Source organism: Cebidichthys violaceus, unplaced genomic scaffold (genome assembly GCF_023349555.1).
Source record: "Cebidichthys violaceus isolate CVI_PGR_0920_01 unplaced genomic scaffold, fCebVio1.0.p SCAF_1, whole genome shotgun sequence".
In the NCBI taxonomy this organism is placed as follows: domain Eukaryota; kingdom Metazoa; phylum Chordata; class Actinopteri; order Perciformes; family Stichaeidae; genus Cebidichthys; species Cebidichthys violaceus.
Genome location: NW_027176262.1, coordinates 21076776 through 21097237, shown reverse-complemented (window position 1 = coordinate 21097237; position 20462 = coordinate 21076776). Strand labels below are relative to the sequence as shown.

The window sequence follows — 20462 nt, the reverse complement described above, 5'->3', positions numbered from 1 at the left end:
TTGTGAAACAATAAAAGCCTCATCATTCATTGAATTTCCAGCTCATTGTCTGTCTCCTCCACAAACCGCTGTACACAATAACTGCAACAAATCACAGAGGCAGAGTGGAGTTAAGCCATGCGCTGCATTGCAGTAAATGCTTCTGCAGCAGGCCTAATACACAATGCCTGATGAAAATGAATTAACAATGAAGGACGAATTTAAATGCAGTAATTTAATCATGGCGAATTAAAGACAAAAAGTTAAAAAGGGGCGAAACAAATCAAAACAGAGTAAAGCCTGAAACACAAGCAGATGGCCTTGTAATGGGAAGCAGGTTGGGCTAGTTACTAAGTGAAAAGGGCTAAGATGAGGGTCCATAGTTTTGGCCGTGGTTTTGCAGGAAAAACACTTCTCCTCCCTAGTCTGAGCCGCCCTCTTTCCTCATAGTGCTGTGGTTGTGACGCTGGCGGGAAAGGACACGAGGCAGGCCTGGCCAAATGAGAAACAGACCCCCTTCACCCCAGTATTGCCTATTTCTCCCTGTGGCTTTTTTGTTTTCAAAGAAAAAAAGAAGGCTCTCCAAAAATAGATTTGGGGCTCGCGTGCCAATGGGTTTCGAAACCTTTTTTTTCCACTCCTTCTAGTCACGCAAGTAGCCTGGCAAGACCTTGAAGAGAGAGCGAAGGAAAAAAACAGAACTCGTAAGAGACAAGAGGATCGGAGGGGGGAAAAAAAAAAAAAGTGTTTGGAGAAAGGATTGTGGTAAGCTGAGGATGGAGCATCCCTGGAGCCTGGCCCTCTACTGAAGGAACAAGCGGCCGAGACTTCCGTGCAAGCTTCAGGTATGAGGGGTTTATGGGTAATCCAAGCATGAGCAGAGAGACCTCTCTCTGGTCTGGCCTCATTTTAGCTGGACGGTAGCCTGGGCTTCTCCAGAGAAGAGTCTGATCCTTACCAAAGGGCCTGCAGACAAAGCAGCTCACACCAGAATGCAAAGATTCCCGTTCCTTATGTCCATAAGCCCACATCCTTCACTCTGATTCCTTTCCCTATTGACTGATCTCCGCAGCTGGTATTCATCTTTTTATCTGTCACATATGTCATCAAGATGAGATCACTGGCTAGATTATAAAAAAAAGAGAGAGACATTATCTTGCCCCGGTTAACCACCTTTCAAAGTCTGCCTATTTTGGTAGCTTCATTATAGAAAGTGCTTTTGAACATAAGACAGTGTGAAGGACCCATGGCACAAGCTCTTCTGCAGAAGCCATGTTAAAACCATTATATCCTCCTATCGTTAAAGTCATTATGCCTTTAGGGCTACATAAGTCCTCCACTGCTAAAGAGAGTCAACGTTCTCTGGAACATCTGAGTGAGGGTTCACTTTTTTGGCTATACCTTTTATGTCAGGTATGGCACGCTGCACGGAACTTCTCGGCCCTCTCTCTGTGTGACACTGTGGACCTCATCCTGTGTTCCAGCGATTTTATAAATTGGCAGCTCCACAGAGGGATTTCTCTAGAATTTGTCTCAACAATGTAGTAAATTCAGTCATGTAAATGATGTCAGTCAGACAACTAAAGTAGAACACAGGACAATGTGGCAAGACCAAAAAAAAGCATAAAAGGCCAATTCTTTTAACCAAAAGTCAAATATATATTACATCATACATTACTAGCCTTTTGAGGAGAAAGGTACAGATTAGATCCAGGTCATTAGCTGGAAATTCCAAATCAACCAAATTTGACTGCAGGTCTGTTTCTGAAAGGAGACTTTAAACATAGTGTTAACCAAAAGATTGCCATCTTTCAGGTTGATTAAAAGGTCTGACCTGTTGCACTCTTGTTAGCCAATTACTGTTTTAGTCACCTGCCAATGCCTGGTAAGATAAATAAATCACTATAATCATCATTTTTCACTAGTTCAATCAACCAACCATATTTTTGGTAGAACTACATCGCTGCACCCATTTCCCGGTGGTCTATTAAGTGAAAGGTGATTCAAATCTGGCGTTGTGTCTTGAAGTTAAAATTGCTTATTCAGTTATATAATGGATCGAGTTTGTAATTCATCATGAAGTGTAATTGCGCATTGCCAGATCTCAATCATGTCAAGCTCACAGACGTCTAGAGAAATTCAAGCTCAGACTTTATAAGGGTTGAGACAAATACTGTGTCCCAATTCCATACTACAATTAAATATAACATGCAAAAGGACATTATACGATTTGCACCGACGGACAACTTTTACCAATATCAATCCCTCAAACTATAAGCTAGAATGCTGCCATCAAATAGGATTTAAAAAGATAAAACACATTTTTCAAAGCATACCTTTTTTTTTTCAGAAACGCAATTAGTGATTAATGGTATGCAAGGCATGATAGTTACAAATACAAACATTAAAATCATCTTCAGACATTAATTCCTTTTGTTTAGAGATGAAGAAAATAAAACAATATGAGACTCATCAGATGTTTACCAATGTGGCACCATCAGAAAAAGGTATTTGTGGAATTATGCCACTTATAGAGCTTTCTGTTTGCACATAATTCAACTGAAACGAGAAGCCCCTGGATCGTGAAGCAAAAGAAATGCTTCAAAGATATTGCAGTCAGTGAACAGCATGAGCGGTAATAACTCATTCTCTCAACGGGTTGCAGGAAAAAGAGAATATTGCATCTATTCCGAAGGCTGCCATACCACTAACAAAGGAAAATCATTCGACAATTCATGATATGAGTTGATTGGCATATTCTTTGATCAAAGTGTGGAACTGATTAATATGAATAACAACACTTATGTTCCCCAGAAAGGTTTAAGGATTTCAAAGGCTGAATGCTCCAATCCGTGAAAAAGCAGCTTTAAGCACGAACAGCATCAACACAGGTAGCTTAATAGCTATATTGAAATAGAATACAAATGAGCTTTCCAAGTTTAAAATGGAAATTATGCTGTTTTTCAGCCTGAATGTTATTCTCATATTTATGTCCATTGTAACTATTAGTCATGATAAGAAACAACCTCCAGTGTAGAGATTTGGGACATGTGAACAGCAGGGGCGCTAGCCTCTTACTGTTTCATAAAAACTTAAATAATACAAAACGTTTTTCTTTGCTTCCAACTGGAAGTAAACACAGAAAGTAGTCCCCTGGAAATCGTGGGTTGTGGTTCACGTTTTATCAGCAAATGCAAGAAAATGTTTTTCTAGTTTCCAACTAATGCATGACAGCGTTGACAACTCCATAAGACACACAGGTTGAAGGGAAAAGGGCACCCTGGCACTGAAGATTGCACGTTAACAGAGCAGCCTCCTGTGTATGCACTTTGCGTTGACGGGAAAATGATAGATTTCAGTTGGTTTACTCACAGCCTTTAATTTAAGTTTTGAGTAATGACTTGGCTTTTGCCCTCTTACTCATATCATCTGAGTTCTGTTGTGTATATACTGGCCTCCGATCCAAGGTGCTCGATTTGGGTCAAAGCATTCGTCTCATAACCTGAGTCTGCTATGACACTCAAGCTGAGTGTATCATCAACGGGCTGTCCAATTCAGCCAGCTCCGCCCATATTTCCAGTCCTGGGACAAAAAAAGTACACACATGAATTCACCTCTGAGAGCGTGTATGCGTGTGCATGTGTGTGTTATTTCTCAGAATACCACAGGGTTTAGGTTTCAGCTCCACAGCCAGTCAGAGGCAGGCCTTGGAGCCGACAAACACCGCTGTTTCAGCTCTGTTTCATCAGGCAGCAGGACTGTTGTCCTGCCTCGGGCAATATGAGAGTGATGCAATGAGCTCCCATGACAGGTGGGGTTGGATACAAAAAAATAACACCAATTACTAACATTGTTGACATGCATTAATTCTAACATGTTCAAAAGTTCAAAAGAGCTCTGACAAAAGCATTTCTAGAGAGATTATTACACTACTGAACTTTCTGCTGTTTAATGAACTGTTTGATGGCATAAGACAAGTGATCATCATGTTTAGTCTCTTTGATGTTTGAGTTACACCATTATATCATTTGAGTGCTAGCATTAAGTTTTAAACATATAGATTTTATGTAAAATCCGAAAACATTCTAGTCATATAAATCCTGTACACATGCCTCAACTATGCTTTACTTCAGCATGTTCTTATCTGGGGAATAGAAATTCAGGGCAATTAGTAGTAACAGCAACACAGACATTTGTGAAGTAGCAAAACAAAGATAAGTACAAGGACAATAACAGAGAAGTAATAATAGTTTAAGAATTGTTGTGAGAACACCAGTGACATACGCCTGAAGATATAAATGTGAGATTTGACCTGGGATTCGGTGTGGTCAGTGTTACATGATGAATGACTTCTGAGTTGCAAACATAATGTGAATGAGATCTTTGGCAACGTAGATGGATGGGCATCAGTACACAAAAGCAGGATGGGAATAAGTAAGGCTCCATGATGATGTGCATGGTGCTAATTTGAACAAACAAATAAGGCTGATCTGAGAATTTCATGTGAAGGAAGTGAAGATTTCTTTATGGTTTCCTGTGTGTTTTTTTTTCTAGTTTCAAAGTCTTGTGTTTTGTCTTCATCTATGCTGGGAAAGCTTCAGCAAAAGCATTAACTGCACTAAAGGGAACACGCTGTTTTTGTTGTTTGTTCACGGCTGCTTTTAGTAGAAATGAGGGCATCAGGGTTATGGTATCAAATAAAGTGTTATGGTATTGTGTTAGGATTACATCATACATGCCTATCAAGTTCTAAATAACACTTAATGGCTATCATTAAGCCAGATATTGTTCATTTGAGATACGTTTTCTTAAGAGTTGGACAATACTGTGACTTAACTGGGCTGTTTAAGGCCCATATTTGTCCAACTCCCTATTGCGTCTGGGACAAAAGGGAGTTTTGAGTTCATACAAGGTGTACGCCTGAGGTTACAGAGTAGTGAAGTGACTGTAGCTGTATTCAGAGCTCGGAGGTCTGGGGATTCCAGAAAATACTGTTGAGTCTTCCGAAGGTGCCTGAATTAAAAAAGCAGCAGTGATCAGAGGAGACCAACTTGACTGGCGCTTTAACAAATGTCTCGTCACTGCCTGCTTTCAACCCATATTGAGTTGCAAACATTGATTATTTGTGGGACCTTTCACTTGCTATCCAAAATCCTAAAGCTCTGAATATATCTACGGAGCGACTGCACATAATAACTGCCAACGGCTGAGAAAGATGTGACAGAGACAACAATGTGTTCACATAAGTACTTTATTCAGGCACTTTTTGCTCAAAAACATTTCTGCGGACGAGTCTAGAACATTTGCGTGAACATTTGGAGGAATTTCTCTTCTATGGCACTATTACACTCACAGTTTGGACAAATATGAAACTGAAATGGCAGGTAACACTGTTCAATACAAAAAAAACAAAACGACAACAACAAGATACCTTTTATCAAACAGGTAGTGTTCATGTATATTTGGCCATGGTCAAAATAGCATCCTTGTAAATAATTTACCATGCCTCTCATTTTCCGAGGTCTACCTATATAATAAATAAAAATACTTCAGAATGTTAGTGTTGCTTATATAATGTTAGAAAAGGGTCTAAGACTGGGGATTAAGCAAACAGAATATGTTTATAATAATTTGAAAGTGAGAGGAATCCACATTTAGGCCACAGTAGGGCTCTATATGTACTTAAAAATATACATAATTTGATTTTATATAGGCTGCCAAAAACACAATTATGATCACGAATACATCTATGGAGTAGGCATTATGTGAATTATGGCATGGATTTCTTTTCATTTACTTGGAAACATTCTCTGGTGGTGTTTGAACATTCATAAAAATATTTTTGTTTGTAACATTTGTTAGTATTAGTCTTAATTCATATCGTATTCTTTATAGTACGATTGAAAAAGAGGGGGCATATGTGATCCAAAACAACATTCATTACAGTTTGTCATTAAATCTATACAAAAAAATCGGGACAAAAATGAGAAAACCTGTTGCAAATTGCAGTGTCAGGATGGCACTGATTTAGAGCTTAAGTAATGACTGAGGGACATTTGATCGGTAGATAAATGACCAACACCTGCTTACATTCTCTGGAAGGCTGCTAGCAATTTACCATTAACCGTGTAGCTGCTCAATGTTCTCCCTCACAAGAATTATTTTCACAATGCAAAATGAGAGCAGTAAGGCTCGTTGTGAGAATTAAAGCATGGGCACCTGAAGGACGAGATCATTGGACGTCAAGTTTCATTTTCCTCTTGCAGAAAATGAAGGTACGTGTGTACGTGTGTTGGGTACGTGTGTTGAGGACAAAGACAACTTTTCACATTCATGATTACCTTTTGATGTGAGATCAAACACTGGTTCCGTACAAAATCTGATCACACTGATGTTTCATTTGTTTAAGCATGGATGTCTCTTCCTCTATAAATATTTACAATAATCTGTTAAAAAAATCCCAATCGATAAAGCGTTGATGAAGAGCTTCACTTACAACCACAAGGTTAAGAATTACAAGAGATAAAACCAACTTACAGTACAAACAAGTATACAGTACAAACTACAAATATACAAATATAGAAATATATTCCGAGGTTTTAGCAACCTTTTGACACTTTAATGCCATTTCTTGTCAGAAACCACATGTGAATATAAAAATATAGACAATGCATTTGTACAAAATATTGACATCATGTATGAATCTCCTTTCGAATGTGCAAAATAACACTGATCAACATAAAAATGAGGAGTTTCTTTCCAAAAACACACAAAAAAGGCAAAGTCCATTTTGGCCTGTTCGTCGTCTAATCGTGTAGTTTAGTTTTTCTTCAGTAAGCAACACAATGTCAGCTATTGGGACTTCTTAGTGTAACCTTGTGTACTCTTAAAGGAGAGAAAACAGCTTTGACTCATTTAAGGTTGCAGCCCCTGTGGTCATACAGTAGAACAAGTCTGGGACAGCACTGACTCAGTTTTAAATCACCGATTTTAAATCCTCAGCTCTGCCTCCTCACTGTGTTCTAGATTGTGTTCAGTTGTGCTGATCACTGATGCGGAGGGGCCCTGTGAGACACTGAAGGGTGTGATTGCAGGAGAACGTGCTGCCAGTGGTGAGAGAGAGGGAGAGAAACTTGGAGACATGGCGACTGAGGAGATGGATCCTTCTCCGCTGAGGGGAGACCTTCGAAAAGAAGCCAAGTGGGGGAACGTCCTCCCCACAGCGGGCTTTGGAGGTACAGTTTTGGCCCCGGGGTGGGCCACAGAGGTTATGAGAGGCGGGGGGTCGATTCTTGACTCTGCCTTCGCTTTGTGATGAAATGACCTACGAGGATGAGGAGGAGCCGTCTCATCTTTTAAACGTGCTATTTCAGTAAAAACATTAGCTAAAGGCTGGAACTGGGGACACCAGTTTAGCAGGTAGTCCCAGTTATAGCTGCCCCTCAGCTCCTCATCACTGGCCACGATGGCTGTCAGGGAGCCATCCACAGCAGGCTTTCCATTCTCTGGGAAAGTATAATCTTTAGGGTGGGAGATGCTGAGTCCCCGTCCCACTCCCACATACCCACCCCCCTCATCCCTGTAAACTGGCACCTGGCCAGCTAATAAAGTACCATTCAGACTGCCCAGTTTCTTCCCTTTGAACCAATCGATGGAAGGCTCACAGGACACGTCTGACAGCTGATCTGCATCCTGCTGGATTCCTGAGTCCGGACCTCGGGCAGAGATGCGCTCCTGCATCGAGGAGGAGATACTTGACACCCGAGGGTATTCATTAATCATTCTGATCTCATCATCCTCCGCCGCCTCTGCCTCCGCAGAGCCACGCCCACTTGAGTGGGAGGGATCCAGGGATCCTCCACGTGTGTACGGACCCCCGGAGGTGCCACTCTGATCGGCCGTGTATCCAGGAAGGGCCTGATGGTAAATCATTTCACTTGCTGCTATCTTTGTTTCCTCAAACTTGTGCAGCATGGTGCCTGACTTGGCTTGAGTTCGTCCGTGCGCCTTTCGCTCCTTTCTCTGACGCCTCAATTTAACAAAAAAGAGCGCCACAGCAATTATTATCAATATAACTATGGTCCCAAGTGAAACTGCAACAACGCTGACAAGCAGCATATTCATGTCTGTGGTGAGACCAAAAGATGTATGGGTCACATCTACAGAAACTTTGGCCACTGCTGTGCGGGACGTCTCCAGAGGGCTGTGAGCGGTCACGTCCAGAGTCATTAGACGCACCTCTCTTTTAGAGCGACTCATATGTCTACTGTAGCTGTCCATCTTTAAGGAAATTGCTCCTGTTGATTTATTGACTTCAAAATAAGGTGAACTGTCTGCTAGAGAGTAGAGGACAATGCCATCCACGCCTCCGTCCTCATCTCTGGCTTGCACTTTGCCAATGATCTGACCTTTCTTTGCTCCGTCAGGCACTTCAAATGAGAACTCTGAGGAGGTGAAAACAGGATCATATTCATCTTCCCCTGTAACATAAATCTGCACTGTTACAGTAGCCGAATAGTTGCCAGCATCCATGGCAACAGCAACAAAACGGAATGAGTTTACCCTCTCAAAGTCAAACGTAGAGCGAGTCCGTACTTCTCCTGACGTTTGGTTCATGAGGAAGGCCTCTCTTCCCTCTTTAGCGTTGTCTAACATGTAGTACCTCAACTGTCCAAAAACACCTCTGTCATGGTCGATTGCATGCAGCATGGTGACTAAGGCATTCTGGGGTTGGTTTTCCCTGATGCTCGCAGTTATTAGTTTGAGGGGAAAGAAGGGCCGGTTGTCGTTGATGTCCTTCACCTCAATACTGACTGTGGACAAAGCATAGTGACCATGTCCGTCTGTAGCCTGGACAACAATCATATGGGACCACTGTCTCTCGCTGTCCAGAGGCCTCTGCAGCCTCAAGGCTCCGGTCCACTGGTCCACCTGGAAAAGGTCTGTCTCGTCCCCGGAGCTTATGGAGTACTGCACCTCTCCATTGGGAGCAGAGTCTGGATCTGTGGCAGACAGATGCAAGAGCTCTGTCCCTGCTGCTGCACCCTCATTCAGTATGACACTGTACTCTGCTCGGCTGAAGGCTGGAGGGTTGTCATTGGCATCTGTGACACTGATGAGAATGGGAACGCTGGAGCTGCGCTGAGGGATTCCTCGATCTGATACCACAACAGTCAGGTTATAACTTGGCACTGCTTCAAAGTCAAGCTCCTCCACCAGGATCAGAGTGCCGACTGTCTGGAAGCCCTGCCCCTCCAAGAAGCGCACGCTGCTCTCAATCTGGAAGGTATTACCTGAGTTGCCACTGGCAATGGCAAAATCAAAACCGCAGTTGTCCCGCGACAGGTCTCCGTCCACAGCTTCTAAGGTCAGAACAGTTGATCCAGGAAGCCCATCTTCACACACAGTGGCTCTGTACTCTGACTGGTGGAAGATGGGGGCGTTGTCATTGACATCGGAAACGTGTACCTGGACAGTGGCAATGGACGAAAGGGATGGAGTGCCCTGGTCCCGCACCTCAATTACCACCAGGATGGAGGGATTCTTAAAATCAAACTCTGTTCGTTGGTTGACAAACAGAGTACCTATAAGATTAAAAAGAACGTGGTTATTAAAAGAGTAACTTCATTTTAATCTTCTGTCCAGAGCTCATCGTCCCAGTTGGATTTGTGGCTCATTGAAATAAATAATGAAATTGCAATTTAATTTTGCAAACACTGTAGCAGGTTTGGGCACATGCTGTTGAGTGGAAGGCAAAGGAATAGTAATTGAGAATAAGAGACAAAATGAGACAAAATGACTACTCTTTTATAATGGACTTCTTATTAGATGCTATCTCAAGCAAAACATCGGAGACAAATAACTTAAATAAATGAATAAATTTGGCTTTGATTGACTTTTAATGAACAAAATGATTAAATATGTCGGCAAAGCCTGTTGCAAATATGTCCAAACTCCATATGTGCATCCAAGAAGAGCCTTAGGGGATAACATTTTTATGAAGGGTAATTACGAGGAGCTCTAGTTAGAGAACAGTTGTGAACAGCTCTAAATGTGCGCGCAGTAATCTCACCGTTGCTTGGGTCGATGTAGAAGACGCCCCTCGTTGATGACATCACTCTGTAGGTTATCTTGCCGTTCTCCCCAGAGTCACGGTCAGTGGCTGTTACTGTGATGACTGCACTGCCTGCTGGGAGGTGCTCTGATACGGTGACCTAATAAGAAACACGTCATGCAGATTAAAAGAGATTATATATCCGTTACAGGCACTTCAACAATTTAACGAACATGTCGATTATCAAAAAGGTGGAGGTATACGCATGTGTGAGGACAGGTCAAGTAGCCGTACCTGATACAAGTCTTGAGTAAAGGTGGGTGCGTTATCGTTCACATCGTCCACCAGCACAGTGATGTTAGCCTCGCTTTGGTGTATAGAGTCGGATGAGCGGACAGTCAGAGTGTACCACGTCCTGTCCTCATAGTCCAGAAGGCCAGTCAGAGACACCCCTCCTCCGTAACGATGAATCCCAAACATGCCTTGAATGTTTGTATCCAGGTGTAGTGTGTAAGAGAGGGCTGGCCCTGAGTCTACGTCATTTCCTGTTACTTGGGTGATAACTGTGCCAATCATAGTATCTGTATGATAAAAAAATTGCAGAGGCAGGAGAAGAAAACATTTAGGTTGCTGCTGAAATAAAGCACAGAGATTCTTAGTAAAAAAAAAAAAAAAAGACATTTTCTTTATTAAGAAATATCCTGTTCTTGAGAGCCTTGATCTAATAGACAGGAAATGAACAGAGGAACTTGGCAATAGCTTGTTTCATAATAGGGTCAGACTTTTCTCTCTGAGCCCCACTGAGTGAGCTGCCAGGGAGTGTGATGTGAGGCTTTATGATAAGATCACTGGACTAACTTCCACTGTGAAGCTGACTTACCCTCAGGCACTCGGATCTCCCGATGGAGAGGAATCATGGGACTGTTGTCGTTGAGGTCGATGATGATCACAGTGAGAGTTGCAGAGCCAGCCAGTCGCGGGGTTCCCCGGTCTGTTGCCGTAACAACAAGCCTGGTGGCAAATAATGAATGTCAGCGTCTGAACTTTTAACTTTTCTGAATCCGGTTGTGTAATGATTCACCCCCCCCCCCACCAAGATCAGCCCTTTTTTTGGAGTCAGAATTAGAATTAGAAAAAATTAAAGCGCTCACTTCCAAACGTAATGTAAAAGTAAATCTTTTACACTTTTTAGTAAAATATACAAAACAAAGGATATTAACCATTAAGTTATCACAGTAACAAACATTAAACATGCACTTGTCACGGGCAGAGATGAGTCGAGAGGAGCCACATGGCAGGATGTGATAACAGACAAGGAGAAAAAAAGAGAAAAACTCACTTTGTTTGCGTCCAGATCTCTCTGTCCATTATGGCTGCAGTGGTGATGCTGCCGGTCACTGGGTCTATTTTAAACAAGCCACTCATGGACGATGACCTGATAGAGTAGGTCACCTGACCATTTTGTCCCTGGTCCAGGTCATCTGCAGCAACCTGAGGAAATGACCAACCCATTTTGGAAATGAAAATATGGAAATATTTGCAGCAGCTGTAACATGAACTAGTGAGCAATATAGGACTTGGAAGTCAAGAGTTAATAAAAATGGACCTGGCTTCATGGCATACATTATTCTCTGGTATATTCAGATGGGACACTGACAACACATGCAATTGAACAGAGTCATTTCTCTACACTGTTGAAACAATCCAGGTTTCTGAAGCACGAGTTACTTTTTTTTTTCCAACCATAATAGACGTGTGGGCTACTGCACCTGAATAATGGGAAAATCATAGCCCTGTGCCTCTCTAATGTAGGCCACATAGTTCTGGAGTTGGAAGCGTGGCAAGTTGTCATTGACGTCCTGCAGGATTAAGTTGACAGCCATGTAGGAGCTGGAGGATGCTGTCTCAGCTTTCACCACAAGGCGGAGTTTCGGGGTCTCCTCAAAGTCTAGTTCTTCAGATTTCTGGACCCATATTTCACCTAATTCACAAAAATAACAATGAGTCACTGTAGGTTTGGAAAACATTGTTTTACAGGGCATGCTGCCATCTCTGTACTTACCAGTAATGGAGTTTATTCCAAAAGATTGCATTCTGTTTCCACTGAAAATACTGTAGCTGATACCAGTTTGAGAGCCATCGGGGTACTGGGCCTCAGTCTGTGTTACTACTGTGCCTGTAAGGTGAAAAACACACTTGGTTGAAACATGTTTACTTCCAGTTATTATTTCTATTACACATTCACAAAATTCCCAAGTAAAAACATTGATCTCTAATATTCAAACCTTTTGCAGCGTTCTCCTGCAGACTGATGTCTCGAGCCTTGCGAGAGAAGCGAATCCCTCTGTAGCTCTGTTCCCTGATATAAACGATAACCACCCCCAGGGAAGATTGAGCCGGGTTGCCCTGATCCATGGCCTGAACTATCAAAGTTCTCTGGCTTTGGGTCAGAGTCTGTAGCTTCTCTGTGGCCTGGATGTCTCCCGTCAGTGAGTTGATGGTGAAGCCCCTCACAGGGTTGGCGAAACGATAAAACACAGAGCCATTAGCCCCGAAGTCCTTGTCCTCCGCCCTCATGGTGGCCAGCACTCGGCGGCTGGACACGCTGCTGGCGGAGATGTTCACAATAAGCGGGTCCTGAATGAAGAAGGGCGCATTGTCGTTCACATCCTGAATGTAGACGGTCACCTGAACTGTGGAGTTGTGTGGGTTTGCAGGGGAGGAGTCAGTGGCACACACATTAAAGGTGTAAGAGGCAGTTCTCTCTCTGTCCAGGGGTGCTGCTGTGATGATGCGGCCTGTGTTCTGGTCTATGATAAACATGCCCTTTGAGCCAGTGCTCAGAAAGTACAGCACCTGGCTGTTGGGGCCCTGGTCCAGATCAATGGCTTTCACCTCTAGGACCAGTGAGCCGATGGGAACATCTTCCGAAACGTCTGCAGTGTAGCTGCTACTCTGAAACTGAGGGCTGTGATCGTTGATGTCCATAACGGTCACCTCCACCGTGGCAGAGCTGCTGAGGGGAGGGTGGCCCTGGTCCTGAGCCGTGACTGTTAGCGTGTACCCAGCCCTCCTCTCTCGGTCCAGAGGCCTTGAGGTGGACAACACACCTGACTGTCTGTCCAAGAGGAAATCTCCCAGTGGATCTCCAGCTGCAAGTAGAGTAATGGCAAACGGTTAAATCATGGGAGCAGTTGAGCTTATCATTTAGAAACTCAATGGTACAATAAACAAAATGCCAAATCACCAGTAATTTTGTAGTTCATTTCCCCACTATCTCCTGCATCCTGGTCTGTGGCTTTCAGGGTAAACAGAGGCAATGTGGCCAGGTTTTCAGGCACATCTATGCTGTAGTAGAGACGTCCAAAGAAAGGGGCGTTGTCATTCTCATCAAGCACTCTGATCCTCACTGTGGCTTTGGCATAATTGGGAGGGAGGCCTTCATCTTTTGCATAAACTGTCAAAACATAAGAAAACAATCACACCCAGACCATTAATAACAGTATTAATGGTGACTTTAAAGAGATGGTGAAATTTGAAATTCGCAAAGTAGCTCTTAAATATTTTGCATCCCAAAGCAGTCATCTTTGGGCATGTTTTATCTGTGATGGTGGACATCTGTCAGAGGGCAGTACCTGTCACGGTGTAATACTCCTGGAGCTCCCTGTCCAGCGACTTAGAGGTAGTTATTACACCTGTCACTGGGTTGATGCTGAAGCCCTCCTCTGAGATTCCACCATATGTCACTTGCCCATTGGTTCCTACAGAGAAACACACACTCATTGTAAAAAACAAAGCTACCAAATGTCACCAAAGCTTTAAGAAAAAAAACAAAAGGTGTTTGGATTTCTCTTGTTAATGGCATGCATACCTATTTGTTTGTTTGTCATGAGTTTTTGCTGTCAAAGCGTTTCGCAGTGGCGGCCCTCCCTCAGTTGTCTGGATGCCAGATTGTGTGCTAACAGAGAGCAGTCTGGCAACCTCACCTGTTTACTTCACTAATTGCTTTTGGAGAGAAAATTTATAATCTTTCTGTTTTACGTGCTTCTGACTAAGTCAGAGGGAATGCACCCTTTCTGTACCCCGCCCCCACCATACTGAGTCTTCAATTAAAAACAACTGTTAATGTCAGCACATGAAGGCTGAGATGAAATACGGGCATTTTTTCCCATCTTGATTGCTGATGTGGCACAATTTGAAAGAATTGTTGATTTAAAAGTAGGATTACATGTGCAGGCTGCAGTAACCAAGTCAGTGCACGGTGTATGTCTCACCTTGGTCCAGATCAGAGGCGGACACCGTCAACACACTAGTTCCTGGTGGCCGGTTCTCAGAGATCTGGGCTTCGTACTGGCTCTCCTCAAACCATGGCACCTCATCGTTAACATCAATCACGTGGACACACAGCAGCTGGCTGGATGAGTGTTGGGGTATCCCATGATCCTCAGCGGTTATTGTCAGGTTAAAGACGTCCTGCTCCTCACGGTCCAGAGGTTTGAAAATAGACAGAGAGCCTGTAGAGAGATGAATCAGGAGTGAAATGTGAGGCGAGGTTTCCTGTATGTGTGTGTGTATGTGTGTGTGTGTGTGTGTGTGTGTGTGTGTGTGTGTGTGTGTGTGTGTGTGTGTATCTGTGAGTGGGTGTGTTTTATTATAGCCTGTTTCACAGCGGCAGTTACACGCGACAACTTCGGCACGAAAGAATGCTATCGGAGGCAATAAAACATGCCACTTTCCATGGTTGTGTGTAGTCAAGTGATTTAAAAAGCAAGTGTGAAATGTTGCCGTGTGAGGCCCAAATCAGAGCTAATCTCCTCCATACACACAGCTTTGCCTACCTGAGCGCTACCACCACCACCACTGCTCTAACAGCCCAACAGTCTGGCCACAGTTTACGAGATTTTCCATTGGAGAATGCCGCAGCCATCGAGAAAGAAGCAGTAAACACAGGCTCTAGACACGCAACAGCCAGGCCTGCCGTGCTCCGTAGAAATTAGGGGCACCCTTGCTTTTTCATTATCCTGCCTTAAGATGGTAGAGCTTGCATTGATTCAATTTCAATTTCATGCTTTAAAATGAGCTGCAACTGTTAAAGAAAGAGGTCCAAGGCTGTTTTGGTTTTAACTTTTTTCTTCATGTTTTTGCTTTGTATCTTGCTAGGACTGAGATAACTTGCCCCTAAGCCTTTAATCTGGTAGGAGTTACAGGCTGGAATATTTTCACCAAATTTGACTCCTCTGTGATCCTGACGTATCCCTGGTCACTGATAACACATGGACAGAAAAAAAGGCAGTTGGAAGCAGGAGAAAGTTTTTACTTTGGATGTTTTTCAATTCCAAAATCCTAACCCTATATGAGGTTTGGGGAGCCAACACTTTGGACTGCTGTGTGAGGGTTAGCTGAGGTTTCTCAGACACATTTTTATTGTCTTATATGCAGAAGCCGTTTATCACCATTTGATATGTTAATCCCTGAATAGTGCTGTCTTTTGGAAGGAAGCAATTCACCATATCACCGGTGTATTCTCCCTTCGCTCCAAAAGTGAAATTAATAACCTCCCCTCTGACAATGACTGATGAGAATGTGTCTCATACTGTGACCTTATATATTCCTAATCATAGCTTGATAGTTCTCTCTATTGTGGTCAACTGCGGGCAGGAGTAATGAAAACAGAGTATGCAGAGATGGTACCTGGTCTCTGGTCACTGACCCCAAAACGGGAGCAAACCAGGTGCTCAGAGGATTAACTCTGTCAGTATTCTAACAAATAACCAGTGTGCATGAAAACACTTCAAGATGGGAGCACATTCAGGGCTGAAGCAGAAGTGGCATGCATGACAGACGTTGAATGTTTCCATCCCCGAGCTGCTCTAACGGGCATCCCGGTTGGCGACTTGAAGGGGAAGGCGGAGCCAAAGTTGACACGTGTCTCAAACACCACAACAAAGCCCACAGGACCAAATAGCCCAAGGTCAATGTTGACTAAGTGACAGAGTCTCATGCAAGCACACAAACACATGTGTGCATGCCTCCACACACACACACACACACACACACACACACACACACACACACACACACACACACACACACACGTGCGTACACGTAAACACGCGTAACTGATCCCTTCTCTAATGGTTCCCAGAAGCCCGAGCAGGAGGTTCTTTGGTCTTTCATGGGAATAGATCCACAATAACAGATGATAGGTTGTGTGTGTGTGCGTGTGTGTGTGTTTAATATTTGGCAGGCTGCTCTGTCTGTCTGGCCTCCAACTGAGAGAAATAAGTCATGAAAGGTGAAGCAAGAGTTGTGCAGCACTAAGATTTAAGCAGAGTATTACAAGAGTTTGTGTGTGTTTATGTAGCGGGAGGTTTGGTAATTCTGGTGGTTGGCTGTGTGGAAGCACATGGAAAGGTGAGTACACATGCTCTGCATGTGTGAAATACAGAGGTGGCACAAATGCTTTAAAAGTCCATGAAAAAACCCAAACAGAGGTGAACAGATGCAGATTCGCTTGTCTGTTTAAATTGAAAATATTTCAACATAAGCAGGGGATTTGCGAGACACAGTAATTCTTAAACACTGGAATTCCCAACAGGTGCTATAAATATAAAATAATAAAGGACAAGCTGAACATTTTAACGTTATTAAAATGAAAAAAACAAGAGCAAAAAAGAGTGGGCCTGGTGGAAAATAAGTATTTGAAAACCTTTCCTGATAATACCCTGCAAACTGATTGCAGTAATCGTCTGAGCGGAAACAAAATGGGGCTAACCGATTAAAACAAGTGCTGTACATATGTTGCATATGCACAAGGAGCAAGGAAAGACATTCCAGAGTAAGAAATACAACTTTATGAAAAACTAATCATGATCATAATTTTCTTCCAAAGTGTTCTCTCAGATATATTGACTTACGCAACACTACCACCAGACAGAACCTGATGATTCCCCAAATGATCTGATTCTACAATATCTGCGCTTGGCAACTATCAACATTTTTACTGCATTGGCACTGGGCTGGACTTACCAGTGTTAGGGTTGAGGCTGAATGTCCCCCCAGTGTTGCCCGACTGGATGCTGTAGGTCACTCTGCCATTCTCCCCCTGGTCTGCATCTCTGGCCATGACATACAGCGCCACAAAGCCCACCGGCTGGTCTTCCATCACACTGACAGCTGTTGGCGAGCTGAACACTGGTGGATTGTCGTTCTCGTCGGTTACGTACACCCTCGCCGTGACAGAACCCCAGCGCCTCTGGCTGGCATCGTTGGCAGAGTCTGTTGCCTTTACAACCAGAATCAGGTTGGACGTGACCTCATGGTCCAGCTCCTGGCCCAAGGAGAGAACCCCAGTGGAAGGGTCGAGGGTTAGTAGGCTAGGGGTGTTTGGCCACTGGTGGAAAATGGAGTACTCCAGCTCGCTGTTGGGACCACTGCCATCCTTATCTGTGGCCTGGAAGGTATAGACAGAAGAGCCGGGCTCCATGTTTTCAGAGATGACAATTGTGATGGGGTCCTCGGGGAACTGAGGGGCGTGGTCATTGCTGTCCTCTATGTCAATGTCCAGGTGGACCAGGGTGCTGCTAGGAGGGGCCTGAGAGAGGTTATCCACCTCAATCTCCAGGGTGTAGCGTGCGTCTCGCTCATAGTCAAGAGGACGAGCTAGGTACACGTCTCCGTTCAGACGGTCAACGACAAAGGTCCCATCTCGGTCTGTACCCCCAACCACCGCGTAGGTCACCTCCCCTTCTTCGGGGGTTTCTCTGTCATGAATGCGGACCGAGCCAATAACAGATCCAGGCTTGGTCTCCTCCACAGAGTTGAAGGATATGGAGAATGAATTGGTCTTAGAAGTTGGTCTGTTAGTGCTGAGAACCTGCATAGAAGAAGAACACGGTATGAATATTTGAGGGCACAGCTACATAACAGTGGATCTAATGTTTTCATTGAGATCCCTTGTGGCAACTCAAGTTTATAAATGTCAATACAAAGTAATATTTAATGGATTTGGGGCAAAACAAAAACAGATTTTGTCCTCTCGTCTCTCTTGTACTGTATGTCTTCACTGGGAACAAATGAAACCCGCTACAAGAGGTTTTTATGGACATGAATAACACGTCTGCTAACCTTAATCACACTTAATCTGATACTCATGTCGCTGCCAGGAAACATAATAAATGATAAAAGTAACACAATCAAGAGGAGGAAATGGTGAGAGGGTTTGAATCTAGCTTTACACTCCCTTTGATGAGCAATTCAAGTGTCCTCAAAGACTACAACATTGTTACTTCTCTCCTTTGTATGAAAAGAGCACCATAAGTAACACACAAGACACATTGTTTTAATAAATCATAAGCAGCTGTATAGGGGGAGGTAAAGGGAGCGGTTATGCTGATCACATATTCAGCAGCATTACTGACTGTTTATTAAGGTGAAGGCGTGATCTAGATACTCAGCACTACAGAACAGTTCCCACAATGAGTAGGCACGCAAAAAAATAAGCTGTGTTTGTTGTGAAATCTTATATGACAAGCTGTAAATTGCTTCCATATTTAATGGAAAAGCAGTGTTCCAGAAATAAATCGGTATAGTCTCATCCTATCATCGATGGATTTAGAAAAGATGATTAAAGGAAATTACAGAAATGCGTCAGCGGGCAAGAAAAACACTGCATTGTTTAATCCAATTAACTAATAATTATGACTTTAATTTTTTGTTGTTGGAAGGGAGGAAAAACTAAAGTGGTACTTAATGGATCTGTTTACATGGCAACTCTATTTTCCTGGAACCTATACATCTATGTCCCTTCGAGGGTTCTTCCATTGTGTCCCTTTTCTGTTCTATATTAACTATTAACTGAATTACCTTTAATGCTGTGTTTTACGTGAGCGTATAGCCCTGCTGCTCATTGCAAAAAAGGGCTACTGTGTTAAAAAAGTGTTGAAGTCATTGAGTATGACCTTGATCAGAGCCGTCTACAGCTGGCCCTCATCACAAGCCAGCTGGGAGTATTTGATTCAGACCCACTTTTCCATTTCAGATAGAAATTTCCCTTTTGAAAAGTCACAGGGGAAGAAAAGGGAGGGGATGGGAGGGAGGCTTGTCAAAAGTGAGGGTGATATGTCTGCAACTACTCTGAGGGCCCCAAAGACATGGATCCTCTCAGCCCCAAGTCTATTCTTTGATATTAAATAGGTGAGTAGTGAGGGTGTTTGTGCTGGCCACGCTCCAAATAAAGTCTGACCTGAATGGTGAGGGGGCAGGAGGTACTGCGAGGGGGAAGTCCTCTGTCGGTAGCTGTCACCGTCAGGGTGTACTCAGCCCGCTCCGAGTGGCTCAGAGGGGATGATGAACGCAACTCTCCAGTGTTTGGGTTCAAAGAGAAACGCTCAGCTCTGGGACCTGGGAGAGAGAGAGAGAGAGACAGTCCCTACTTTAACTGGAGAGCATGTGCAGTACGTGGGGGAGCAAAATGCACTTTATTTCACTTCACTTCATGTGTATTATAACACTTTTTTACAGTATGTTTACAGTATTTACACACATGGACACCAATAATAAGCCATTATTATCCTACAATATATGCTTATACCATGGCCATGGGTGGCAGATCGCCCTTAAAGGTGTCCTGATATGCATTATTCTCTTCCTTTGTTATCAGGACAACTCACTGAGTACTAGCACTTTCTTAAAACACAACATGTACTACATTTACATACATATACTACATTTTTTGCACATATAAGTACTCTCTTTACTACCTGATAAAGAGTAGAATACGGTTCCATTCTCCCCTTCATCGGGGTCTTTGGCTTGCAGCGTGCCCAGTAAAACCCCAGAGGACTGTCCTTCTGTCACCTACGGGTTAAAACACAAATCGATGTCACCAAAGCCATGAAAGAAATTTCATGTTCTGCCTGTCTGTGTGTCCGGTCTTGTTGCATCACCTGTATGATGAGGTTTTTGCCCGACTGGCTGTGGGTGAAAGCAGGGTCATTGTCGTTGTCATCCAGGACAGTGATGAAGGCTGTGCCTGTGGCGCTGCGAGCGGGCGAACCTCCGTCTTGAACCACCATCACCAGCTGGTAGCTCGACTGCTGCTCTCTGTCCAGAGTAGTCCTTGTACTGATCTCACCTGGGGGGGGGGGGGGGGGGGGGGGGGGGGCGAGAAGGGTGGTGGATGAGAGCGATTTCATGCCGAAGCACTAGTCCAGAGCACTGGAATAATGATGAGAGACTTAAGAGCCAGCAGGCTTTGATCAATGACACACAAGAAACAGACATGCACAGCCAGAAACTAATCACAAATCAGACTGTGAGTCTCCACCCACAGACTAACAGGCCCAGCAGCCCAATTAGAGCCCAGCAAGATGCTTAGTGCCACTGTCACCATCATCTGACTAATTTATGACGGCGGGGGGGAAGAGGC

The 20462-nt window shown here is 43.7% G+C and overlaps 1 protein-coding gene across 1 annotated transcript in view; it reads right to left on the bottom strand.

Moving 5' to 3' along the window:
* Positions 1–5214: 5214 nt before the first annotated feature.
* Positions 5215–20462, bottom strand: part of LOC137870890 (protocadherin-16-like) — a 69592-nt gene continuing 54344 nt past the window's right edge. Inside the window, exons 6-20 of the mRNA XM_068708352.1 lie at positions 19981–20168; positions 19795–19891; positions 19278–19435; positions 17063–17909; positions 14308–14547; positions 13669–13794; positions 13281–13490; positions 12319–13185; positions 12096–12209; positions 11803–12014; positions 11373–11524; positions 10914–11044; positions 10328–10614; positions 10052–10193; positions 5215–9563 (exon numbers count right to left, since the gene is read on the bottom strand). Of these exons, the coding sequence (XP_068564453.1) occupies positions 6970–9563; positions 10052–10193; positions 10328–10614; positions 10914–11044; positions 11373–11524; positions 11803–12014; positions 12096–12209; positions 12319–13185; positions 13281–13490; positions 13669–13794; positions 14308–14547; positions 17063–17909; positions 19278–19435; positions 19795–19891; positions 19981–20168 (6365 nt within the window). The 3' untranslated portion in view covers positions 5215–6969. The remainder of the gene's footprint in view (positions 9564–10051; positions 10194–10327; positions 10615–10913; positions 11045–11372; positions 11525–11802; positions 12015–12095; positions 12210–12318; positions 13186–13280; positions 13491–13668; positions 13795–14307; positions 14548–17062; positions 17910–19277; positions 19436–19794; positions 19892–19980; positions 20169–20462) is intronic.